A 27530-nucleotide genomic window follows, 5' to 3' on the forward strand; every position below is an offset into this window, starting at 1 on the left:
AGCTGTAAAGTTTAGATCAGTGGTCCCCAACCACGATTGGTACCTGGCCATAGAATAATTTGTAATTATTTTTTTCCAATTTTTTTTATTTTATATATATTGTTTTTATTAAATCAACATAAAAAAAAAAACACAAGAAGCACTTACAATTAGTGCACCATCCAAATAAACTCCCTTTTTCAAAACGAAAACCTCCCTTTTTCATGACAAAAAAAACAAAACAAAAAAAAAACGCCAGGCCGCGGGACAAATTATCAAGCGTTGACCGGTCCGCAGCTACAAAAAGGTTGGGGACCACTGGTTTGGATCCATGAAGGAAAGAAGAAAGTGAATTAATATATTTACATATGCATAAATATTTGTTTTATTTTTAATTTATTATTATTTTTTTAAATGAATTAAGTAACATTTATGACAACCTTTTCCCAAAACACAATATAGAATGCGAGCTCTAAAGGGATAATGCATACATTTATCATTTGTTTTAAAAACGGTTACAAAAAAGTGGGACCCCGAACATTTTATGTGGGACCCCATTTTTATGAGTTGATGGAGTCCCTGGGACCCCATTTTGAAAATTCCTAGCACCAAAACTGATGGAGTATTGGTGCACACATTTTATTTGGGACAACATGCTCACCATTCGACGCGAACAGGTTTGGGTGCAAATTTCATAACGTGCCATAAACATGTTTAAACACTACGCACATTAAATTGGCATCTTTAAGTTAAATTTAATCCCATAATTTAAATGTTTACAGTTGGGAACGCCATAGAGTAGAAAGAGGGCAAAATGTTACTTTTAGTTTTGACTATTGTCACACCGAAAACGTCTAATCCAGAAACTTCCAGTGGTATAGTTCAAAAGAAAATAAGGCTAATTACAAAATATTTTTCAAAATAAAAATACAGAAAAAAAAAAATACCAGCAGCGGTAAAGTTTAGATCAGTGGTCCCCAACCACGATTGGTACCGGGCCGCGGAATTGTATTATTATAATTTTTTTATTAAATCAACATAAAAAAACACAAGCTACACTTACAATTAGTGCACCAACCCAAAAAAACCTCCCTTTTTCATGACAAAAACCTCCCTTTTTCATGAAAAATAAAATAAAAAAATAAAAAAAAAGAACATAATTTAATTGTTTACAGTAGGGAACGCCATAGAGTAGATAGAGGGCAAAATGTTACTTTTAGTTTTGACTAATGTCACACCGGAAACGTCTAATCCAGAAACTTCCGGTGATAGAGTAAACAAGAAAATAAGGCTAATTACAAAATATATTTTTAGCAATCTAAAACATCTTTCAAAGCAAGTTTATTTAATTGAATTTACGTATATTATCTATACTTAAAACAATGAACGGGAACGCCGTAGAATAGATACAGGCACAATGTTACTATTAGTTTTAACCAACCACACACCGGAAACGTCTATTCTACAAACTTCCGGTGATATAGTTCACAAGAAAATAAGGCTAATCAACCAAATTATTTTTTTAAACAATCCAAAACATATTTTAATTCACTTTTATTTTTTAATTTCATTTACTTATATAATTCATACTCAAAAAAAAGAAAGGGAACGAGTCGTGTCACGTGATTTATTTCCGGTCGACAGTCGTGAGCTACCAGGAAGTTAGCTTAGCAGGACGAATGCCGCTCGGCTAGGATATGTTTCATCCAATTTTATTCAATTTTTTAATTCAATTAAGCAAGCAAACAAAGGGTCTGCCGGGGGATGTGTGACCGATACGAGATGCAATTTCAACTGTAAGCTCTCCCTCCTGTGTGGTGTGCGAGCTAGCTGGTTAGCTCCAGGCCAGCGGGCTGCAGCTAGAAGGTGGCCGGGCTGCCAGTGACTATGCAAGGGGAGACCACGGCCATGCGAATCACGGAAAGCGAAGGCAAACTGGATGTTTTCCCCCAGAATAGGACACCAAGCTCGGGTAGAGCCAGCGCTAAAAGCTGGCAGTATAGGTGAGTGCTCTTAGTCCGGCGAAGCTAGTTACTACAAACCATGTTTCCATAGGAGTTGGGCAATTGTGTTAGATGTAAATATAAACAGAATACAATGATTTGCAAATCATTTTCAACCCATATTCAATTGAATGCACTACAAAGACAAGATATTTGATGTTTAAACTCATAAACTTGCAAATAATAATTAACTTAGTTTCATGGCTGCAACACGTGCCAAAGTAGTTGGGAAAGGGCATGTTCACCACTGTTTTACATCACCTTTTCTTTTGACAACACTCAATAAACGTTTGGGAATTGAGGAAACTAACTGTTGAAGCTTTGAAAGTGGAATTCTGTCCCATTCTTGTTTTATGTAGAGTTTTAGTCGTTCGACAGTCCGGGGTCTCCGCTGTCGTATTTTACGCTTCATAATGCGCCACACATTTTCGATGGGAGACAGGTCTGGACTACGAAGCCATGCTTTTGTAACACTTGTCTTGCTGAAATAAGCATGGACGTCCATGATAACGTTGCTCGGATGTAGGGCTGGGCGATATATCGATGTATACGATATATACGATATATCGCGGGTTTGTCTCTGTGCGATATAGAAAATGACTATATCGTTAATATTCGAGTACCGTATTTTTCGGACCATAAGTCGCAGTTTTTTTCATAGTTTGGCCGGGGGAGCGACTTATACTCAGGAGCGACTTATGTGTGAAATTATTAACACATTACCGTAAAATATCAAATAATATTACTTAGCTCATTCACGTAAGAGACTAGACATATAAGATTTCCTCGGATTTAGCAATTAGGAGTGACAGATTGTTTGTTTGGTAAACGTATAGCATGTTCTATATCAGGGGTCGGGAACCTTTTTGGCTGAGAGAGCCAAAAAGCCAAATATTTTAACATATATTTCCGTAAGAGCCATATAATTATATTTTTTTAACACTGAACACAACTAAACACATACATTTTTAAGTAAGACCAACATTTCTAGAGTATAACAGGTCTCTTATTCTTTGTAATAACATTGTTATTCTGAAGCTAACTGTGGAGGGGGCGTGGCCTGCGGGCCTGCAGCGACATGTGCGTAGAGGGCCCACCTGTCTAATCACCTCTCGCTCTGTTATAAGCAGCAGCCAGGAGGAGAGACCGGGTTGGGGCTGGAAATACTATTGCTGGAAAGCAACTGAGATACTTTTTGAAAAATAAAACAATATTGTTACCCTGAAACAGGCTCTCATGTCGGTGCTTGGGGGTCTGAAAAATCCCCAGAGGGGCAGGTCCCACACTAACCAATAATAAATAAATAACTTCTTACCATTAACGCAACTTCTTGAACAGGTGCGGTAGAAAAAGGATGGATGGATTAAAAATGCATGAGAATGTTTTATAATTTTAACATTATTTTTAACACTGTGATTACAAGTGGAATTATTCATTACTTATCGTGTTAAGCAACGTCAGGTCAGATTTATCTGAGAGCCAGATGCAGTCATCAAAAGAGCTACATCTGGCTCTAGAGCCATAGGTTCCCTACCCCTGTTCTATATGTTATAGTTATTTGAATGACTCTTACCATAATATGTTAGGTTAACATAGCAGTTGGTTATTTATGCCTCATATAACGTACACTTATTCAGCCTGTTGTTCACTATTCTTTATTTATTTTAAATTGCCTTTCAAATGTCTATTCTTGGTGTTGGATTTTATCAATTAAATTTCCCCCAAAAATGTGACTTATATATGTATTTTACCTTCTTTATTATGCATTTTCAGCAGGTGCGACTTATTCTCCGAAGCGACTTATACTCCGAAAAATAAGGTATACGTTCACACGCAGGACTTTTAGCTGTGGGCGTACACTTCCGGCTCTCCTCGCTCTTTCCTGTGTCTCCTTCTCACAGACAAGCAGGCGCACATTCTTACATATGTCACAAACTTTTTTTTTTTTTTTTTTTTTTGTCCTGTCCAGCTTCTCAGGCAAATCATATAGTTGATGTAAATGCCCATATCGGCTGTTCAGTTACAAAAGAGAAGTGTAAGATACTTCTCTTGTTGTCTTATTTGAATGTGACTTTATTAAATGTATTTATATTCTCATTTGGTGCAGCCGGGCCGGAGCAGGAGGGGATAGAAAGAGAAAAAAAGGAAGACAGAGGGGGAAATTTTGGGGATAAGAGGGGGATTAGACAGAGAGACAAAAACAACAACAGCAAATACAACAACAACAATAGAACAACACCAGCACATACATAATATGTACAAATATGATCGTAAAAGTGATAGCAAATAAGCAGTTAGTGAAATAAATAATATAGTAATGACAATGAGCATGTTTACACTAAAACTGGAGCAATACAAATACCAATAGAAAAAGCGCTATTGATCATGAACAAAACCAATAGATTACCTCTATTATCAACAATAAAGTTGTTCAAATGCAACGATACGTATACATAATGATAGCTAGAAAGATAGTTAAAAAAAATTAAAAAAATAAAATAAAACAGGGCCCCCAGAGTGTCTACTGTGCAGTTAAAATTAGGAGGACAGCCGTTACAGCCGTGAGTGAAATGTGTATGCTTTTGAAACTAATAATGCGATTAAAATTGGGGGACATCAAGGTCATGGTGGGTCCCAACCAAGCCGAGCCCCCCAAATCCTAAGTGTCTATAATGCAGCTAAGATTGATGGACGAGCAGGGGACAAGACAGGAGGACTGGAGTCCCATAGGAGGCGTCCTTATCCCCCCTACCATGCCTCCCTGCAGGTCAATCCCCCAAAGTCTTATATATGTGTGAGTTTGTGTGCTATAAGTAGGAGGAGTAGAGGGCCCGGACATACCCCCCCCTCCCCCAGTCCATGCAGGCGACAACAAGGAACTACGGCCAGGAGGCCACCGCCCTCCCCCACGGCCCGTGACCTACACCAGACCTCTTTAAGAAGACGCCATATGTCACAAACTGTCACGTCGTACGTCACATATGTGTCCGCCCTCGCAGAGCAGAGACGTAGCAGACTGGGCTACGTTAGCTGCTAACGTAGCAGTACGAGAGAAAGTTGGTGCGGGTCTGGTAACAAATAAAGGAAGACTTAATTCCAGGGAGGCACCGATTAATCGGGAACTGAATATATTTGGCCGAATATGGCAAAAATAGCCACATTCGGCCTTCGGTGGAATGAGTTAAAAGCAAGGCCGAATAGTGGCGTGTGACGCAAAGACGCAATTTTTTGACGCGGTGACGCAATCAACTAACGTGCAGTGTTAAATTGAAATAGTTTCATACATAGTTAGTTTCCTTCTTTTTATTCTGAAGCTGAAGTACTGTTATTGACAAATCTGTTCTGGCCTGGGATATGTTGTGTACCTGTATAAGTGTATGAGGTTACAAGCACACACTTATTGAGATTTAGTGGGTTCTCTGTTTACATTATTAGCCTGTTGTGTAGGCTACCTGTATAAGTGTAAGAGGTTACAAGCACACACTTAATTGAGATTTACTTAAGCCTTCTGTTTACATTATTAGCCTAGTTTGATGTTTCCCTCTTACACACATGTAAGAGGGATGTGTACTATGGCTATGAGTCGTTGTTTTTTTTTTTCCCCCCTTGGCCTCAGTCTGCACCCCCACTCCAGGGCCCAGGCTAAGACCGATTTAAAAAAAAAAATAAATAAATAAAATATTTTAATCTTCTATTCTTTTCTCCCATCTTTTTCCCTGTTTACCTGTATGTCATCTTTTTTGTAAGGGGCGCTGGAAGCCGGCAGACCCGTCAGCGATCCTGTTCTGTCTCCCTGTAATGTTTGTCTGATCTTGAATGGGATTGTGCTGAAAATTGTTATTTTCCTGAAGGAACTCTCCTGACGGAATAAATAAAATACTATCTAATCTAATCTAATCTAATCTATCTACTGTGGCTAAGCACACTTTAGGCAAAAGGACAATAATTCATTTGTTGTGGGTTTATCCACTTTAATGCACTTTATTTTTTTTTTTGGAATGCATGTTTTGTTTGAAGGCCTAATATAAATGAAAAACTGTGCTTTTTTTGAAAAGCAAAGGCTACTGGAATATTAAAAAATGTCAATATTCAATAAAAATGTACTTTATTTGAAAAACATGTCTAAAAATTTATTCTAGGCCATTTATGCAATTTTAAAAAAGTTGTGAAAAACTGCATTTATTATTCGGTGTTTGGTATTCGGCCTTCGGCCAAGCGCTCAAATTTTATTCGGTTTCGGCTTCGGCCACAAATTTTCATTTCGGTGCATCCCTACTTAATTCCCAACAAAAACAGCAGGGTTTCCATTGGCTGGCGGTGGAAGTGGGAATATGTTAAACAGACAACCGTAATTTGTCAAGTGTGGGGTGAAAAAGCGTTGCTATAAAAAGTAGCATTACTGCTAATATGTAGCATCATTTGTAAAGTCACTCGCTAGAGAATGAAGAGGATTTCATAACCTTAGTAACATACCACACAGTGAAGGACGAATACTATTTGATTTCCTATTATGCAGCTCATTTTTATTTAACACTTAAAATGTCTCTGACAATCTTGCACTTTATGTTTTGGAAATGACTTGAATGTTTGTGCCACTGCTTAATAACTTTAATAAATACACTTTTGGTCAATTGACTTAGTTGTGATTTCCCTCTCTGCATGAAAGTTTAAAATGAGCATATATTAATGCAGTATGAAGAAGAATGTTTTAATGTATACACATAGAATCATCATAATGCTGTAATTATATGCATCAAGTGTTCATTCAAGGCCAAGGCAAAATATCGTAATATAAATCATATATCGCGATATGGCCTAAAAATATTGCAATATTTTAAAAAGGCAATATCGCCCAGCCCTAGTCCGGGGTCTTGTTGTCGTATTTTACGCTTCATAATGCGCCACACATTTTGGACTGGACTGCAGGCGGGCCAGGAAAGTACCCGCACTCTTTATTTTACGAAGCCACGCTGTTGTAACACTTGTCTTGCTGAAATAAGCAGGGGCGTCCATGATAACGTTGCTTGGATGACAACATATGTTGCTCCAAAACCTGTATGGACCTTTCAGCATTAATGGTGCCTTCACAGATGTGTAAGTTACCCATGTCTTGGGCACTAATACACCCCCATACCATCACAGATGCTGGCTTGTGAACTTTGCGCCTATAACAATCCGAATGGTTATTTTCCTCTCTGTTCTGGAGGATGCCACGTCCTCTGTTTCCAGATATATTTTGAAATGTGGACTTGTCAGACCACAGAACACCTTTCCACTTTGCATCAGTCCATCTTAGGTGAGCTCAGGCCCAGTCAGGACGGCAGCGTTTCAGGATATTGTTGATAAATGGGTTTGGCTTTGCATAGTAGAGTTTTAACTTGCACTTACAGATGTAGTGACCAACTGTAGTTACTGACAGTGGTTTTATGAAGTATTCCTGAGCCCATGTGTTGATATCCTTTACACACTGATGTCGGTTTTTGATGCAGTACCACCTGAGGGATCAAAAGTCCGTAATATCGCTTACGTGCAGTGATTTCTCCAGATTCCCTGAACTTTTTGATGATTTTACGGACCGTAGATGGTAAAATCCCTAAATTCCCTGCAATAGCTAGTTGAGAAATGTTGTTCTAAAACTGTTCGACAATTTGCTTACAAAGTGGTGACCCTCGTCCCATCCTTGTATGTGAATTACTTAGCATTTCATGGAAGCTGCTTTTATACCCAATCATGGCACCTGTGACCAACTGTTCCCGATTAGCCTGCACACCTGTGGGATGTTCCATATAAGTGTTTGATGAGCGTTCCTCAACTTTATCAGTATAAATTGCCACCTTTCCCAACTTCTTTGTCACGTGTTACTGGCATCAAATTCTAAAGTTAATGATTATTTGCAAAAAAAAAACGTTTATCAGTTTGAACATCAAATATGTTGTCTTTGTAGCATATTCAACTGAATATGGGTTGAAAATGATTTGCCAATCATTGTATTCTGTTTATATTTACATCTAACACAATTTTCCAACTCATATGGAAACTGGGTTTGTAAATCCAATCCGCACACTTGTATTCTATTTAGGATCTTGAGTGCTCTTAATCAAGTAAGTATTGAAGTGCGCAAATCTGAGACACAGCTCTTGTTTTGAATTATTAAGTGTAGTACAGCTGTGGTTCTCAAACTTTTTTCCCCAAGTACTACCTCAGAAAACACTTGGCTCTCCAAGTACCACCATAATAAACGATATTAAATCACAGTAGTGCGTAGGCCTAAGTATTCATTGAAAATAAGGTATAATCAGGTGTCATCAAACATATATTAACGTTGTTGCCCTAGGGCAGGGGTCGGCAACCATTACCAAAGAGCCATTTTGACCCGTTTCACAAAATAAAGAAAACAATGAGAGCCACAAAACTCTTTTGAAATTTAAAATGAAATAACACTGCATAAAGAGTTTTTTTTTTTGCTTTGTGCTATGTATAAACCAGGGCTCTCAGACACGCGGTCCGCACTTTGATAAGAACATTTAATGTTAGTACGGCCCGCGAGTTTTATATGAATGCCGCTTGACAGCCTTTCACTTGCCAACCCTCCCTACTTTTCCAGGAGGTTCCCGAATTCTCAAAGCAGCTTTTCTCGTGATTATATCTGCTGAATTTCACCCAGATAATTATAATAAGAGCATGCTATGAAGGTACTGCCTTTGACGCCTTCTACAACATGTACAATAAGCTTGCCAGCTCAGTAACATGTTGTATGCTGCTCCCGCAGATACAAGTACACGACTGCAAGGCATAGTTGTTCAACAGCCATACAGGTCACACTGAAGGTTGTGATATAAACAACTTTAACACTCTTACTAATATGCGCCACACTGTGAACCTACACCAAACAATAATGACAAACACATTTCGGGAGAACATACTCACCGTAACACAAAATAAACTCAACAGAACAAATACCCAGAATCCCATGCACCCCTAACTATTCCTGGCTACATTATACACCCCCGCTAGCACCAAACCCCGCCTCCGTGCGTCGGTTGAGGTGGCACCATCAGTGTTGGTGCTAGGAATTTTCAAAAATGGGGTCTCACTTTTTTTGTAACCCATCCATCCATTTCCTACCGCTTATTCCCTTCGGGGTCGCGGGGGGCGCTGGCGCCTATCTCAGCTACAATCGGGCGGAAGTTTTGGGAAAATAAAATGATAAATGTATGCATTATCCTGTTATATCTCACATTCTGTTTTGTGTTGTGGAAAAAGGTTGTCATAAACGTAACTTAATTCATTAAAACAAATTGTACAAAAGAAAATACATTTTTAATTTATTCAGTTATAAAAATGTATTCACTTTCTTCTTTCCTTCATGGATCTAAACTTTACCACTGCCTGTATTATTTTTCTATATTTTTATTGTAACATTTTCAGAATGTTTGTTTTATTTTTGGCAAAAGTCAGACAAAGAAAACAATCTGAGGTTGTCTTATTTTTTTGTTTTAATGCCGTGATTTTAATAGTGTGCACATGCTGCCCCTGAGCTAAAATTAGTTTGACACCCCTGATCTAGATGGAGCCCGCTTACCACAGTTTGAGAATCACTGGACTGCAGCACCCAGTTGTGATTATGTCCTTCCTTTGATTTGATTAGACCTGATTTGGACAGGGAAATCGTCTGAAGTTTCACCTTATATTTTATGTTCTGATGTTTGTCTCTTTTTGCACAATACTACCTGACAGTGACCACATGGAGAATATTGATGGATACTTGATGAAATACACCAACCTGGTGACAGGCTGGCAATACAGGTAAGGTGTCCTCCTGGAGTGGACAAGTGTTCCTACTCTGTACTGTGATTACACTGACTGTTGCCACCCCCTTCTTGTTGTGTTTGTAGGTTCTTTGTCCTGAACAATGAGGCGGGCTTGCTGGAGTACTTTGTCAACGAGCAGTCGCGGCCTCAGAAACCGCGTGGCATGCTTCCCCTGGCAGGGGCGGTCATCTCCCCCAGTGACGAGGACTCGCACACTTTCACTGTCAACGCAATCAGCGGAGAGCAGTACAAGCTCAGGGGTGTGTTTTGAACACGTTGCTGGGTTCTCACTTTGCTCAGATTCTCATGATGAGTGGCGGGAATAATTTAAAAATTACTGTGTCGACCCGGATATAAGACGACCCTGAATATATTAATATTTTTGAAAATAGTTTTTAAAAAGGTCATATTATGATTACTTTTTTGAAATGTAAAAAGCTTACTTGTGGTCAACATAAGTATTGGTGGTTATTTGGTCAACATTTTGCATGAATTAAGTTTTACAGACAGTCTTCAATCAATCAAAGTTTATTTTGTACAGCCCTTAACCACAAGTGGCTCAAAGGGCTTCTTCAAACCGCTTTCTGACCCTCTCTTCAGGATGCGTTGTTTTGTAGGCGGTCTTTTTGTTTAGTCTTTATTTGAAGGGACAATGCACAGAAACATTATGCTCAAAGACAGATATGTTCTATGCCAGATTATAGCTAAATAGGTAATTTCCATCTGCAGTCCCTGGTGACCTAAATTAAAGGGATAGAAAAATCATGCAATAAAATCATATCATATCACGTAATCAAATTAAGAAAAGTCATAAAATGCCCTTTCATGGACACATAATATACAATACAACCACATCTCATTTACATCATCACATAAAGACAATACATGCTCTTGTTCACATCTGTCATTTGTAAAAACAACCATGATTTTAACAGACACACATCACAATTTACAACAATAATGCTGTCATGGATAAATATAATACACATTAAGTTGATCTGCCACACGTAGTGCCCACCTTAGTGACCGTGTGAGTCTTATTTACGTGGCTCAACTTCGACTCCGTCTTCCCCACGTCAGCCATGTTGTAGGTTTTATTTACGCTACTTTGTATTAGGAGTGGTAACAGCGAAGGATGCATGTGCATGTACGAGCCAGTCCGCCCCACAACCTCTTTGGGTAAAACTTGATCGTATATGGTGATATATACTCACCTCTCCAGTTGGAAAAACATAACAAAATGGGCAATTTCCAATGGTTTAGAGCAGTGGTCCCCAACCACCGAGCCTCAGAAGAATTTTTTATTCATTTTTATTATAACAAAAATATATATTTTATTTTTTTAATTATTTTTTTTTTCATTTATATTAAATCAACATAAAAAACACAATATACACTTACAATTAGTGCACCAACCACAAAAACCTCCCTTTTTCATGACAAAAAAAAAAAAAGGATCTCCCCCGGGCCGCGGGACAAATTATTAAGCGTTGACCGGTCCACGGATACAAAAAGGTTGGGGACCACTGGTTTAGAGGAAATATGAAAAAAGAGGGCAAGATTGTTTTATAAATATCCCTGCAATGCCTCCATGGTTTAATTCTAATTTCGAGACTTATGCGAATCCAAACTACACTAAATGGGTACCAATAGGTGAGAACAGTTGGTTTGGCATAATAGGTCCCCGTTAAGACAAATTAAAAGTGTCTTTTTAAGATCAGTTAAAGGAGAACTATTATGTAAAACCAACTTTTCTTACTTGTTGGTATCTGTTTTTGTGTATTTGGGATCCCCCTTAAGTCCCGAAAATTTGAAATCAAACCATTGATGCATTGCAGAAATATTTATAAAACAATCTTGCCTCCTTCCAAACGAGTTGTTAGAGATTTTTTTTTCTCGATCTTGGTGAATTTCCCTTCATTAAATCAGCGAATATAGTCGAGATTTAAGGAGAGGTTAGCGCGAGCGTACTATTTTTATTTAGTTGTCTTATTTTTCTTGTTGTAGGGCTGACTGTCTCATACATGCACATGCATCCTAACTTGTTCTAACTTGTTTCTCTCAGTAAAACATGGTTGATGAGGTTTGGATGTAGTTGAAGGGGGCTTGGCCCACAGGAGGGCTTTGGCACGTAAACAAGACCGCTCACAAAATAGCACATTCTAAAAAGACAGTCAGAAATTGGCTTGAAGATTGTCTGTCTGTAAAGCGAACTTTGGACCAAAGCACCACCATTACATTGTGTAAACCACAAGGACGTGTTGTAAATGTAATATACAAATCATTATATGACCCCTTTAAGGGAAGTTGCTCTTTGTGCAGCCGTTTTTTTTTTTTTTTGCTATACTGTTTGTGTCTAGGGGGACTAAAGATTGTCATACTATATTACGGATTATCTGCCCAGGAAGCCTGACTAGCAGATACTTTTTGTAAAAAAAAAAAAGTTTGAGGCCCCCTCCATCCATCAATTTTCTACCGCTTATTCCCTTTTGGGGTCGCGGAGGCGCTGGCGCCTATCTCAGCTACAAGTTTGAGGCCCCAATATCCTAATTATTATAAGATGATTTTTCAAATTGTTTTCTAGGGAAAAGAAGTACTGGTGATGTATTTTATCAGGATCATAAGGATGGGATTTTGTTATCTGATACCGAAGACAACTTTGCACTTTTGAAAACGTGGCAGCGCTTATACGGTATTGATTCCGGAAATAAATCAATATGCATCTGTATTGCGATTATTATGATTCTGAATCAATTCAAGAATATTAAGCATTAATTTTTTAGAAAGACGTTTTAGGCCATCTTTGTGCTTACTTGCCTCTGCAGGCAAGATGTTTTTTTGTTTTTTTACCGATTTTGAAAACGTTTTATCATAAATTAATTACCAAATTATACAATAATAGAATCTGTTTGAATGGGGAAATTGATTCTGAATCAAATTGTCACATAGAAATCTAAATGAATCGTGAGTTGTTGTAAGATTCATATCCCAAATAATGGTGCCTAAACCAGTACTTTTAAATAAAGAAGTGAAGTGAAGTGAAGTGAATTATATTTATATAGCGCTTTTCTCTAGTGACTCAAAGCGCTTTACATAGTGAAACCCAATATCTAATTTTTTACATTTAAACCAGTGTGGGTGGCACTGGGAGCAGGTGGGTAAAGTGTCTTGCCCAAGGACACAACGGCAGTGACTAGAATGGCAGAAGCGGGAATCGAACCTGCAACCCTCAAGTTGCTGGCACAGCCACTCTACCAACCGAGCTATACCGAAAAGCATACACATTTTCTCCTAAAACAATGCCTTTTTTTATTTTTACCCAATTTTGTGACATGCAAGATAAATATGATCGTTTTTAAATAATTCAATAATAAAAATATAATGACTAATACATTCAGCCAATTTAAATTAAATTCTCAAATTAATTCCAAATGGTCACAAGTGTCGCAACAATACAGAACACATAGACTGCAAACTAATATCAAGATTTTACTGTACTAAAGTGCATAAATTATGCACAATTCTTGCAGCTCAGTGCTCTGATGCTGCCTGGAGCAAAATTATTTAAAGAAATATGGTGTCCACATTTAGTTTAGTTCACTAATTAGAAAAAATGTATCTTTATAAATGGATCAAAGTTCCCACAGTAGAAAAACGTGATGTCATTGGGCAGCGTCTGTGACTTGACAAAACGTACATTCTCCTAGGAAAAATCTTTCTGCTGAGTTAGATATGATTTGCTATTAAAGTTTGTTCTATTTTTACAAACTGACAAAAAAAGCTTTTTTAAATGTAGCGTGTAGCACTCACACGCATACACAAAGACAATGCTGCCCTCATCTTTGAGAGCAAATATTGGTACTTTTCGATCTGTTTTTGTGGACCGTTTTAATATTGAACTGTGTCTTTACTTTATACAGTGTTTACATTTCAGCCTAAGTTTTAACTCAGCGAAACATGACACAACGCAGTTTAAGAGTAACTCTTGACCATGCATTTTCCTTGCCCTTAGCCGCCGACGCCAAAGAGAGGCAGCACTGGGTGAGCAGACTGCAAATCTGTACACAGCATCACACAGAGGCTATGGGGAAGGTAAGACACCATGCAAAATGTGTGAATGTGAACATTTCACATTGTAATAATTTTGGTTTTGCATTGTTCGTGTAGAGCAATCCTCCGCCCAAGTCACGCAGCTACTCCACGGCATCTCAAGGCAGCAGCAGTTCACCCATGTCTGTGCGTCGAACCAGCCAGAACCCTGCCTCTTTATTCAACTGGCAGATACAAAAGGGCTCATCGCTCTACTCCAGCAAGCGCTCATTGCTGCCAGACCACTTAATAGATGCCAGAGATGTGAGTCACTAAGCAAAAACCAGTGTTGTCCCGTAGTGCGGTATTCCCTGTTTCAAACCATAATGCTTTATAGTGTTAGACTCGACCTGTCTTCTTTGGTTGAGTCTTCTATGTGTTCACAAGGGTGAGGGCCAGTCCAAGAAAAAAAGATGTAGAATCTTTAGTGTTTCCAGCCATCGATGATGGGATTTTTATTATTTTTTTTGTCAAGGTGATGTGTAAGCCAATTAAGACTATTGTAATTTAAGAATATTACCGTATATTTCGGAGTATAAGTCACAGTTTTTTTCATAGTTTGGCCGGGGGTGCGACATATACTCAGGAGCGACTAATGTGTGAAATTATTCAATCAAATCAATCAATGTTTATTTATATAGCCCTAAATCACAAATGTCTCAAAGAACTGTTCAAACCATTACGACTACGACATCCTCGGAAGAACCCACAAAAGGGCAAGGAAAACTCACACCCAGTGGGCAGGGAGAATTCCAGTGGGACGCCAGTGACAATGCTGACTATGAGAAACCTTGGAGAGGACCTCAGAAGTGCCCCCCCCCCCCCTCTAGGGGACCGAAAGCAATGCATGTCGAGCGGGTCTAACATGATACTGTGAAAGTTCAATCCATAGTGGCTCCAATACAGCCGCGAGAGTTCAGTTCAAAGGGGATCCAAGACAGCAGCGAGAGTCCCGTCCACAGGAAACCATCCCAAGCGGAGGCGGATCAGCAGCGTAAAGATGTCCCCAACCGATACACAGGCGAGCGGTCCATCCTGGGTCCCGACTCTGGACAGCCAGTACTTCATCCATGGTCATCGGACCGGACCGGACCCCCTCCACAAGGGAGGGGGGGACATAGGAGAAAAAAGAAAAGAAGCGGCAGATCAACTGGTCTAAAAAGGAGGTCTATTTAAAGGCTAGAGTATACAAATGAGTTTTAAGGTGAGACTTAAATGCTTCTACTGAGGTAGCATCTCGAACTGTTACCGGGAGGGCATTCCAGAGTACTGGAGCCCGAACGGAAAACGCTCTATAGCCCGCAGACTTTTTTTGGGCTCTAGGAATCACTAATAAGCCGGAGTCTTTTGAACGCAGATTTCTTGCCGGGACATATGGTACAATACAATCGGCAAGATAGGATGGAGCTAGGCCGTGTAGTATTTTATACTTAAGTAGTAAAACCTTAAAGTCAAATCTTAAGTGCACAGGAAGCCAATGCAGGTGAGCCAGTACAGGCGTAATATGATCAAACTTTCTTGTTCTTGTCAAAAGTCTAGCAGCCGCATTTTGTACCAACTGTAATCTTTTAATGCTAGACACAGGGAGACCCGAAAATAATACGTTACAGTAATCGAGACGAGACGTAACAAACGCATGGATAAAGATCTCGGCGTCTTTAGTGGACAAAATGGAGCGAATTTTAGCGGTATTACGGAGATGAAAGAAGGCCGTTTTAGTAACGCTTTTAATGTGTGACTCAAAGGAGAGAGTTGGGTCGAAGATAATACCCAATTTTTTTACCGAGTCCCCTTGTTATATTATTTGGTTGTCAAATGTTAAAGTTGTATTATTAAATAGAGGTCGGTGTCTAGAAGGACCGATAATCAGCATTTCCGTTTTTTTGGCGTTAAGTTGAAAAAAATTAGCGGACATCCATTGTTTAATTTCATTAAGACACGCTTCCAACTGACTACAATCCGTCATGTTGGTCAGCTTTAGGGGCATGTAGAGTTGGGTGTCATCAGCATAGCAGTGAAATATCAAATAATATTTTTTAGCTCATTCACGTAAGAGACTAGAATTATAAGATTTCATCAGATTTAGCGATTAGGAGTGACAGATTGTTTGGTAAACATATATATTGTTCTATATGTTATAGTTATTTGAATGATTCTTACCATAATATGTTATGTTAACATAGCAGGCACCTTCTCAGTTGGTTATTCATGCGTCATATATCGTACACTTATTCAGCCTGTTGTTCACTATTCTTTATTTATTTTAAATTGCCTTTCAAATGTCTTTTCTTGGTGTTGGGTTTTATCAAATAAATATCCCCCCAAAATGCGACTTATACTCCAGTGCGACTTATATATGTGTTTTTTTTTCTTCTTTATTATGCATTTTCGGCAGGTGCGATTTATACTCCGGAGCGATTTATAGTCCAAAATATACGGTATTCGAGCCAAGTTCCTCTTTTTCAATATTTTACAATTTTTACCATTTTTTTCAGATATTAAATACAGCTTTAAGTGGAGGTTACATTATTATTTATTTGAATTAAGACAATGCAGATTCATCAACACAGAGCAACAATGTAAACATGCCGGAGTTAGCACAATAGCTAATTTTCATCTGTTGTCCTAAGGCAGGTTAGTACAGTAAACAAGGGATTTGACGTACCAAACACACCAATGTTTCCAAAACAACAAATAGTAGTCAAGCTAGATAGATAGGTCTTTAAATTGCACAAGTACAATGAAACTTTGTTTTCAGCACAAACCCGTTCAAGAGTAGACAAACAAACCGCGTACAGGGTTACAGAAAAGGAACACTGATGGGTCGCCACAAAGCGCCCCGTAAAAGATGGGGGGAAAAAGGTAAAATGCGGGGGAAGGATGAGTATAAAATTACAATCTAGACTGGGCTCCTAAGGGGGCCCAGTCTGGAGTGGGAAAAAACCTCCATAGCAAAGCACATATACAAATTACAACGTACATCTCTGTGTTGGATCCACTATGGATTGAACTTTCACAGTATCATGTTAGACCCGCTCGACATCCATTGCTTTCCTCCTCTCCAAGGTTCTCATAGTCATCATTGTCACCGACGTCCCACTGGGTGTGAGTTTTCCTTGCCCTTATGTGGGCCTACCGAGGATGTCGTAGTGGTTTGTGTTGTGGTTTGTGCAACCCTTTGAGACACTAGTGATTCAGGGCTATATAAGTAAACATTGATTGATTGATCTCGAGATATCTTGCAACAGCGGGAAGGGTGTGCGGGGTCATGGTGGTAGGTTGCAGCTACGGGATTTGCGTTGAGGGCGTTTGATTAGGGGGGTGGTTGTGGGAGTGGGGTATGTATGTGTGGTGTATATTTTTGTGGATGCATGTTTGTCTGTTTGTTTGTGTAATCATGAACTGGTTTGTGCTGGAAACAAAGTTTTGTTGTACTTGTGCAATGACATTAAAGGGGCTGGTCTGAAGGTCAAAGATGCACATGCATATGTGTGTTTGCTTAAACAGTTGGAAGTCAAATGAAGTTAAAGGAAAATGTCCAGAGTCGGGACACGGGGTGGACTGCTTGCGCTGCTCACCTGTCTCCTGCCGGCCCCACTATGGACTGGACTCTCACTATTATGTTAGATCCACTATGGACTGGACTCTCACTATTATGCTAGCTCCACTATGGACTGGACTCTCACAATATTATGGTAGATCCACCCTTCGTCCATTGCACCGGTCGCCCTGCGGTCCTCTCCAAGGTTTCTCATTGTCATCCCACTGGGTTGAGTTTTTCCTTGCCCTGATGTGGGATCTGAACCAAGGATGTCGTTGTGACTTGTGCAGCCCTTTGAGACACTTGTATTTAGGGTTATATAAATAAACATTGATTAATTGATTGGTATGAATTTAAGTTGACATTTTCTATAACATTCTAGCAATAGGAATGCACCAAACAACGTTCTTTTAGAAGAAACATAGAAATATCTCCTAAATGACGCACGATTATATTCTATTTAGAAGTGTTGGCAAATTTAATGAACTACGGAAAAATATCTTCACCCTAGATGATGAGCCAGGCTCAAGGCCAACACAAAGACCTAATCCAGGGCATAGAGTGCCTGCCTGCAGCCCCTGGACTCTCTGCACTGGACCAGGACCTGCTGATGCTGAAGGCCACTTCCATGGCCACTATGACCTGTCTCAACGAGTGCCTGCATATCCTCAACCTGCAGCAGGTGGCCAGGCAGAGAAGTTCGTTCGGAGGTGAGTTGCTAGTTTGGTTGTTGTACCTTATGTGCATATATTTAAATAATGATAATAATATGCTCATTTGTACATGTCACAGTTGTCTATGTACACAGGCCACCATCCAATCTAGACAAACAGTGGAATAATTTTGCATTATTGATAGGAAACCGTACCTATTATTGCCACCTGTTTGAAAGGTAATTGGATATCTGTCTTAGAATGTCCAACTCCTGTGCATCTGTGACAGGAAGCGGTTTTAAATGAATGATGTGTTTTAAAAGCGCATGTAGTACAATAGATGTGAATAGCGGAGTGGTCTTTGACTGGGTCACTATATTCAAAGTGATTTGAAATGGGAAAACAGCCAGTGTGTCCCGTTTTTTTTCTGCAGCGGCTCTCATTACTCAATGCATATTTCAGCAGGCAACACCAATCGTAACAGCCAATCAGATTAGGTTGCCCGGCAACACAGCAGGTGGATTTAAATGGGCTCGGCCCACCTGTAAACCTGCATAAAAAGATGCCACCCCGGAAATCTTAAACCAATAGTAGGAGGAGGATGTTTCCTGTCGTCGGGAGCAAAGAGTAGTGCGAGTGGCTGTTGTGGAGAGTTAGGCTGGCAATAGCGGGGTGTTTGCACACAGCTGTGAGTGTCGGGGGGCGGGGCTTTGGGAGGGATGGAGGAGGTTATTATTGTGAGCACCTCTGAACCTGCTGCTCTGCACCCCCAATCCATGGCAGGATCCACCATTGAGTGGCTGGAGCCCAAGCTGCCCGACATCCTCAAGAACGGCAGCAACTTTTTGGGCAGTTTAACGACAGGGGAGGGCCTTGTGGAGGACGGCCAGCTGGAACTCTGTAGCCCTGAGTCCTTCAGCTTCTCTGGGGTGAGACAACCGGAGTCATCCTGTCTTTTCAAAAGTGCGCCGATATGGCAGAAATATGAATAAATGATTGTCCCACTCTTTACAGGAGCAGGAAGACATTGATGCTGAGGATGAACTAGTAGACTCTTTCACGGACCAAGAGGAGGATCTGGGTGCCGTGGAAGAGGAGCGCAGTGTCATCTTGCATCTGCTTTCGCAGCTGAAGCTGGGCATGGACCTCACGCGAGTAGGTCAAGTTCCTTTTGTGCAACCTGTGATTTACAGGTGGATGTACCACACTGCAAAAAGTCAGTGTTCAAAAACAAGGAAAGAAATACAAAAATTAGGGTATTTTACTTTATCTGCCAATAGAACAAGAAAATTTGGCTTGTCAAGACTTTCTAAAACGAGTAAAGTTAGCTAACCTCAATGAACCCCAAGATACCTTAGAATAGGTATATTCTCACCAATAACGAATGAATGAATGAATGGTTTATTTTGAGCCATGCAAACAAAACAAAAGAATGACATAAAATACAAAAGAAATATATATATATACATTATTTTTACACCTACATAGAAAACATTACATGTGACTAATCTTTTGTAGATTTCAAGATTGGCTCAAAAGGGAGTGGGAAGAAGTAAACTTATTCGGTCCCATCCCTTAAAAGTGCACTTTTCTTGATGGAAAAAACAAATATGAGACCTTTTTTCTCAATATGTTGAAAAATATTCGTAAATTAAGTAAATTCTAGTGCCATTATCTTGTCGTAATGATATGCGCTCGGCATTACATTTCTTGAAACGAGCCAACTTACACAAAAAAATAGTTTATTTTTCTCAATGGAAAGGCAACAAGGCAACCGCTTGTTACTCTCAGGGTCTCCTAGCCACTCAGGCAAATCTTATGGTCTAAAAATGCATTTTTCAATCGATATGACATCATCGCGCCAAGTGCGTGCTTTTCAGTCAATTAGTGTGCAAGGTCTATGTATGTGTATATATATATATATATATATATATATATATATATATATACATATATACATATATACATATAAATAAATAAATAAATAAATGGGTTGTACTTGTATAGCGCTTTTCTACCTTCAAGGTACTCAAAGCGCTTTGACACTACTTCCACATTTACCCATTCACACACACATTCACACACTGATGGAGGGAGCTGCCATGCAAGGCGCCAACCAGCACCCATCAGGAGCAAGGGTGAAGTGTCTTGCTCAGGACACAACGGACGTGACGAGGTTGGTTCTAGGTGGGATTTGAACCAGTGACCCTCGGGTTGCGCACGGCCACTCTCCCACTGTGCCACGCCGTCCCCCATATATATATATATATATATGTGTATATATATATATATGTTTTTCATAACATGGTCACTACTGCCTACTTTGTCTTGTTGTATTCTTATTTTACTGTTATATTGTTATTCCCATTGTTGCTTTTTAGTTGTTATTCTTATTGTAATATTTCTCTATTTTTTTTCCATTTAAACCCCCATTATTTACTTTTTACTTTTATTTAAATTGATTTCAACTCTGTACACTGCTGCTGGAATTTTAATTTTCCTAAAGGAACTCTCCTGAAGGAATCAATAAAGTACTATCCATCTATCTATCTATCTATCTATATATATATATATATTTACAGCTCGGCCGCCCGCCAATTTTTTTGGGGATTGTAATTTTGAAGAATTCATCTGAATTTATCTTCTGTTCAAAGTTCATAGTTTAAAATGTCACATGTTAAATGTTTAAATATTATCTATCAGTTTACTCTACTGTGCCAACTGTACTACTATAAGAGTGCATCTTTTCTATTGTTTCATTGGAAATAAAACAGCGAAGTCCATTTGGCTGTCATCTGTTTTAATTACGAGCCACAATTTTGTCAAAGTCATGATTTTGTATTTCATGCTTGAAATAAGAAATTATTACTTTAAAAAAGTAGTTTTATACTTGAGTGGAAATGACACAGTTTTGCAACACTTGATATTCTAGTTTCAAGCATGTTTTACTCAATATAGGTCATAAAATCTCAGCAACAAGCTGTAATATCTTACTGAGATCATTTAGGACCAAAACCCTTAAAATAAGTAAAACACTAACATGAAATCTGCTTAGTGAGAAGAATTATCTTATTAGACAGAAAATAAGTAAATATCACACTTATTTGAGATATTTAATCTTACTTAGGTTTCGGTTTTTGCAGTGGGCTATATAGAATTAAATGAGTGTAGAGCTGACTGAAGGGTGTTATTGAATGTCTCGAGTGCTCTCATAATGTTGAAAAATGTATTGTAGTAAACCCCGTTTTTTTAATGCTCTAGCGATGAAAATATTTAATTCATAATTGATCATTTCTACTTTGGAGACGTGTTTATCGCAGTCAAGTCCGGAACAATTAACAGCGATATGTATACAACTTAAACATTCCTCTTTTGGTGTGATATGTCCAAACTCTAGATCAGTGGTTCTCAACCTTTTTTTCAGTGATGTACCCCCTGTGAACATATTTTTTAATTGAAGTACCCCCTAATCAGAGCAGAGCATTTTTGGTTGAAAAAAAGAGCTAAAGAAGTAAAATACAGCACTATGTCATCAGTTTCTGATTTATTAAATTGTATAACAGTGCAAAATATTGTTCATTTGTAGTAGTCTTTCTTGAACTATTTGGAAAAAAAGATATAAAAATAACTAAAAACTTGTTGAAAAATATACAAGTGATTCAATTATAAATAAATATTTCTACACATAGAAGTAATCATCAACTTAAAGTGCCCTCTTTGGGGATTGTAATAGAGATCCATCTGGATTCATCAACTTCATTCTAAACATTTCTTCACAAAAAAATACATTTTTAACATCAATATTTATGGAAGATGTCCACAAAAATTCCAGCTGTCAACACTGAATATTGCATTGTTGCATTTCTTTTCACAGTTTATGAACTTACATTCATATTTTGTAGAAATAGTATTCAATAAATATATTTATAAAGTATTTTTGAATTGTTGCTATTTTTAGAATTAAAAAAAAAAATCTAATGTACCCCTTGGCATACCTTCAAGTACCCCCAGGGGTCCGCTTCCCCCCATTTGAGAACCACTGCTCTAGATATTTGGTCTGGTTCAGCTAAATATACAATTGTTGTTCAATTATTATATAATTATTCATAATAATGTATTTTATATATATATATTTTTTGTTTACAATACAATTATTATATTTGATTCAATTACTTCATCCCTTAAATTATGTTAGGGGTGTTCAGATGCATTTGTGTGTAGTGTTTAATGCTTACAAAACAAAGGTAAAAATAGTACCTTTACTTATAGTTTGATGTTGTGGGTTCTTCCGAGGATGTTGTAGTCGTAATGATTTGTGCAGTCCTTTGAGACATTTGTGATTTGGGGCTATATAAATAAACATTGATTGATTGATTGATAATTGACTAATTGACGCTGACTCTCCTCCAGGTTGTCCTGCCCACCTTCATCCTGGAGAAGCGCTCTCTGCTCGAAATGTACGCGGACTTCATGTCGCACCCGGACCTCTTTGTGGCTATCGCAGACGGCAGCAGCCCGGAGGATCGCATGGTCCGCTTTGTGGAGTACTACCTCACCTCCTTCCACGAGGGCCGCAAGGGCGCCATTGCCAAGAAGCCCTATAACCCAATCATCGGGGAGACCTTCCACTGCTCCTGGAAAGTCCCCAAGCGACCGGAGGCCTCCACTGTTGAGACCCCGCAAGAAAGCCCTGACCAAGCCGCCTCCCAGGAGTCCTACCAAGTGCGCTTTGTAGCAGAGCAAGTGTCCCATCATCCCCCCGTGTCTGGGTTCTACGCCGAATGCCTGGAAAGGCGCATGTGTGTCAACACACACGTGTGGACCAAGAGCAAGTTCATGGGCATGTCCATCGGAGTCTCTATGATTGGGGAAGGTTAGCACCCCCTTGTTTGTTACTTCAATCATGCAAAGTTCGTAACTACATGGTTTGTGTTAGGTTGCCTGACTTTGCTGGAACATGACGAAGAATACACCTTCACGTTGCCCTGCGCATACGCACGCTCCATCCTCACCGTTCCCTGGGTGGAACTGGGGGGAAAAGTCAACATCAATTGCGCCAAGACAGGCTGCGCCGCGGTCATCACCTTCCAGACCAAACCCTTCTACGGTGGCAAACTGCACAAGTGAGGACGTTGTGATGAAGCGGTTACGTGAAATGAGGACCATGCGGCGGTGACGAATGTGAATTGTATTCCTCGTGTAGGGTGACGGGGGAGGTGAAGCACAACGCCACCAATGCAGTCGTTTGCCGCATTCAGGGGGAGTGGAACGGCGCTCTGGAGTTCATTTATACCAGCGGCGAGACCAAGGTGATCGATGTCACCAAACTTCCTGTTACAAAGAAGCTGGTTCGGCCGGTTGAGAAGCAAGGACCGACTGAATCCAGGTCAGTGTGTGTGTGTGGAGTATTTTCTCCGGCCTCTGGTGGTAGTCACAGCATTAGGTACTCTTGAATAATACCTTATTTGGCCCTGCGATGAGGTGGCGACTTGTCCAGGGTGTACCCTGCCTTCCGCCCGATTGTAGCTGAGATAGGCGCCAGCGCCCCCTGAGACCCCAAAAGGGAATAAGCGGTAGAAAATGGATGGAATAATACATTATTTTACGGACCATAGGGCAGTGGTTCTCAAATGGGGGTACTTGAAGGTATGCCTAGGGGTACATGAGATCTTTAAAAAAATATTCTAAAAATAGCAAAAATTGAGAAATCCTTTGTAAAATATTTATTAAATAATACTTTTTTTGAATTATAATTATATAGCGCTTTTTCTCTAGTGACTCAAAGCGCTTTACATAGTGAAACCCAATATCTAAGTTACATTTAAACCAGTGTGGGTGGCACTGGGAGCAGGTGGGTAAAGTGTCTTGCCCAAGGACACAACGGCAGTGACTAGGATGGCGGAAGTGGGAATCGAACCTGCAACCCTCAAGTTGCTGGCACGGCCACTCTACCAACCGAGCTAAACCGCCCCACAACAAAATATGAATGTAAGTTCATAAACTGTGAAAAGAAATGCAACAATGCAATATTCAGTGTTGACAGCTAGATTTTTTTGTGGACATGTTCCATAAATATTGATGTTAAAGATGTCTTTTTTTGTGAAGAAATGTTTAGAATTAAATTCATGAATCCAGATGGATCTCTATCACAATCCCCAAAGAGGGCACTTTAAGTTGATGATTACTTCTATGTGTAGAAATATTTATTTATAATTGAATCACTTGTTTATTTTTCAACAAGTTTTCAGTTATTTTATATCTTTTTTTTTCCAAATAGTTCAAGACAGACCACTACAAATGAGCAATAATTATACACTTTAATAAATAAGAAACTGATGACATAGTGCTGTATTTTACTTATTTATCTCTTTTTTTCAACCAAAAATGCTTTGCTCTGATTAGGGGGTATTTGAATTAAAAAAAATCACTGAAAAAAGGTTTAGAATCACTGCCATAGGGTAGAGGCACACTGCTGATGAATGGTCTATTTTTTATCTTTTTTCATAAATAAGGTGCACCAGATTATACGGCCCATAAAAGGAGTCATATTATTATAATTATTTTCTAAATTGAAAACACTTCTTTGTGTTCTACGTAACATATAATAGTGGTTCTTTGGTCAAAATGTTGCATGGATGATGTTTCACTGATCATCTCCAAGCCGCTTTCTGACAGTCGTTTTGTGGGCGGTCTCACTTACGTGGCTCACCTTCGGCAGCGTCTTCTCCCCGTCATCTTTGTTGTAGCCGTGTAGCGTGCAAGGACGGGAGAGGAAGGAGTGTCAAAAGATGGAGTTGACCGTTTTAATGACATTCAGACTTGACTTCAATCAATAAGAGAGCAGGGTCTTCTCATCCGGAAACATCACCTGTAATGTGTCCCGTGAAAAACCGTCCAACCGGTTACTTGAGTGAATGATGCAAACTCACGATGCCGGTATGTTTTAGCACTTTTATTGCAAGTTTACTGACCGATAGAAGTAAGAACGTTTACACTACTTTATATTACAAATGGCAACAGCGGAGGATAAATGTCCCATCACAAGAAGATAGAGAAAAACAAGAAGCTTATCGACTATGGTGTCTGCACCGGACTACAAAGGCGAATCCGCGCAATTTTTCAGGATTTATGCAGATCGATAATACAGATTAGCAGGTACCAGAAAGTAAGAAAAGTTGCATAATATTGCGAAATAAAACGCCAGATAATGTCTTACCTTATACACACACCATAATAATACTCCTATGTTGAAGCACATCAAGCGGCGCGGCTTTATAGCTTACTAAAACATTTTGATAGATTTTTGAGGACCGTGTGTAATGTTCTATGTTTTCAATGGAACATTTAGAATGCTGGTGTTGTTTTCTTGAGTCATAGTGCAGTCTACGTGAATCTCTTATGTTAGACTGCCATCTACTGGTCACACTTATCATTACACCATGTACCAAATAAAATAGCTTTGAGGTTGGTAAGCAAAACCAGAATACATTTTCAATGGAACAAGTTAAAGTTAAAGTACCAATGATTGTCACACACACTAGGTGTGGTGAAATTTGTCCTCTGCATTTGACCCATCCCCTTGTTCACCCCCTGGGAAGTGAGGGGAGCAGTGGGCAGCAGGGGTGGCCTGCCCGGGAATCATTTATGGTGATTTAACCCCCAATTCCAACCCTTGATGCTGAGTGCCAAACAGGGAGGCAATGGGTCCCATTTTTATAGTCTTTGGTATGACTCGGCCGGGGTTTGAACTCACGACCTACCGATCTATAAAATGTTGTTGTTTATTTGAGCGATATTGGCATCATCGTGCAGTCTACACATATCTCTTATGTTTGACTGCCATCTACTGGTCACACTTATCACACCATGTACCAAATAGAATAGCTTCGAGGTCGGTAAGCAAAACCAGAATTAATCCGTATATTAGGCGCACCGTGTTACAAGGTGCACTGTCGCGTTTTGAGGGGGAAAAACAATTTTAAGTGCGCTTTATGGTCCGGAAAATACGGTAAGCACATAAAGGTTAACATTTTTTGCCCCAGCAGACATGAGAGAGATCATTTTATTGCAGTTTGCAGACTGACCTCTCTGTTTAGTTCTAGGAAGTAGTCTTGTAGTGTATGTTTAATGCAGGGGTAGGGAACCTATGGCTCTAGAGTCAGATGTGGCTCTTGATGACTGCATCTGGCTCTCAGATAAATCTTAGCTGACGTTGCTTAACACAAAAGTAATGAATAATTCCGCTGGTTCAAAATATAAAACATTCTCATGCATTTTAATCCATCCATCTGTTTCTATCGCACCTCTTCAAGAAGTCGCATTAATGGGCAAAAGTATTTTATGTATTTTTTGTTGCTTTCAGAATAACAATATTATTAAAAAGAATAAGAGATCCATGCATTTAGTTGTTGTAATCAGGGAAAGTCCAAATAAAAGAGGAGGCGTAGAATTCTCTTGTCAGAGCGTGAGAAGACACTGTACAAGGGTACAGGTCTACGGTTTCTCCTCATTGAGCTAGATAGAATACAGTCTCTGTTTAATTCCTTGCTTCTTGTCTGTTTAATAGATGTCATCAGTGTTTGAACCTGACAGTTGTATTCAGTGTTAAAAATATTATACGGCTCTCACGGAAATACATTTCAAAATATTTGGCTTTCATGGCTCTCTCAGCCAAAAAGGTTCCCGACCCCTGGTTTAATGTGTTTATACTTTATTTAGACGCCTGTGGCAACATGTAACGGAGGCCTTGCGGCAGAAAGATATCGACAAGGCCACTGAGCACAAGAGGATTCTGGAGGAGAGACAACGATCCGAGGAGAGGCACCGAGCTGAGACAGAAACACCTTGGAGGACCAGATACTTTGACAAAGAGGTGACCATGGGGACTCGTATTTACTGTCCTGCAGACCTCATGTTTAATAACGTACTGAAGCACGTTTTCTTTCCTCCAGGGTGATAGCTGGATTTATAACAAACTGCTCTCCAAAAGCTCTGCTGCCAAATCCTAATTCATCCCGACTGGTCGATTCAGGAAGACTTTTGCATGAAGAAAGAGAGCAAGATGACTTACAGGTGGACTCCTATATTCACAAAGCCTCCAAGCTTTTGTACCGATTATATATATATATAATATATATATGTACACAGTATATATAATCCCATGTTAATAAGACCTATTCTTGTACAGGTAAGCTATAGCCTTAAACTAGTCCGATGAATGAGGAATGACATTGTAATCACATTATCACAGATTATGATCATACATTGACTCTGCTGGAATGCACCCTTTCCATTTTCTCTCATATCCTTCGTGGTTTTGCAGTGGACGGAAAAACTGGCTGTACATGCACGGTTGCGGCTCCTCTTCGTCTGCGTTACACACTTACACGTCTCGTAAGATGTTTTAACCAAATGTTCATGTTTTGTAATGCAAATAAATATCCTTTTCTTTAAA

The 27530-nt window shown here is 39.3% G+C and overlaps 1 protein-coding gene across 1 annotated transcript; it reads left to right on the plus strand.

Moving 5' to 3' along the window:
• The first annotated feature begins 1600 nt into the window (after positions 1-1600).
• On the plus strand, positions 1601-27530 carry LOC133544014 (oxysterol-binding protein-related protein 11-like). Its single transcript, XM_061888992.1, has 13 exons — positions 1601-1982; positions 9720-9788; positions 9878-10053; positions 13806-13885; positions 13961-14146; positions 17935-18133; positions 18860-19005; positions 19091-19231; positions 22487-22949; positions 23013-23199; positions 23280-23462; positions 26795-26948; positions 27028-27530. Exons 1-13 carry the CDS (start codon positions 1867-1869, stop codon positions 27082-27084), a joined length of 2157 nt encoding a protein of 718 aa, XP_061744976.1. The 5' UTR covers positions 1601-1866; the 3' UTR covers positions 27085-27530.

The sequence above is a fragment of the Nerophis ophidion genome, linkage group LG27 (genome assembly GCF_033978795.1).
Source record: "Nerophis ophidion isolate RoL-2023_Sa linkage group LG27, RoL_Noph_v1.0, whole genome shotgun sequence".
In the NCBI taxonomy this organism is placed as follows: Eukaryota; Metazoa; Chordata; class Actinopteri; order Syngnathiformes; family Syngnathidae; genus Nerophis; species Nerophis ophidion.

What these genes read in the sequence shown, in the direction of transcription:
- LOC133544014 (XM_061888992.1), top strand. Translation starts at nt 1,867, where the DNA reads ATGCAAGGGGAGACCACGGCCATGCGAATCACGGAAAGCGAAGGCAAA. An exon ending in ACTTAATAGATGCCAGAGAT is followed by an intron (nt 14,147 to 17,934) that starts GTGAGTCACTAA and finishes TCTTCACCCTAG; the next exon opens with ATGATGAGCCAGGCTCAAGG. An exon ending in AGTCTCTATGATTGGGGAAG is followed by an intron (nt 22,950 to 23,012) that starts GTTAGCACCCCC and finishes GGTTTGTGTTAG; the next exon opens with GTTGCCTGACTTTGCTGGAA.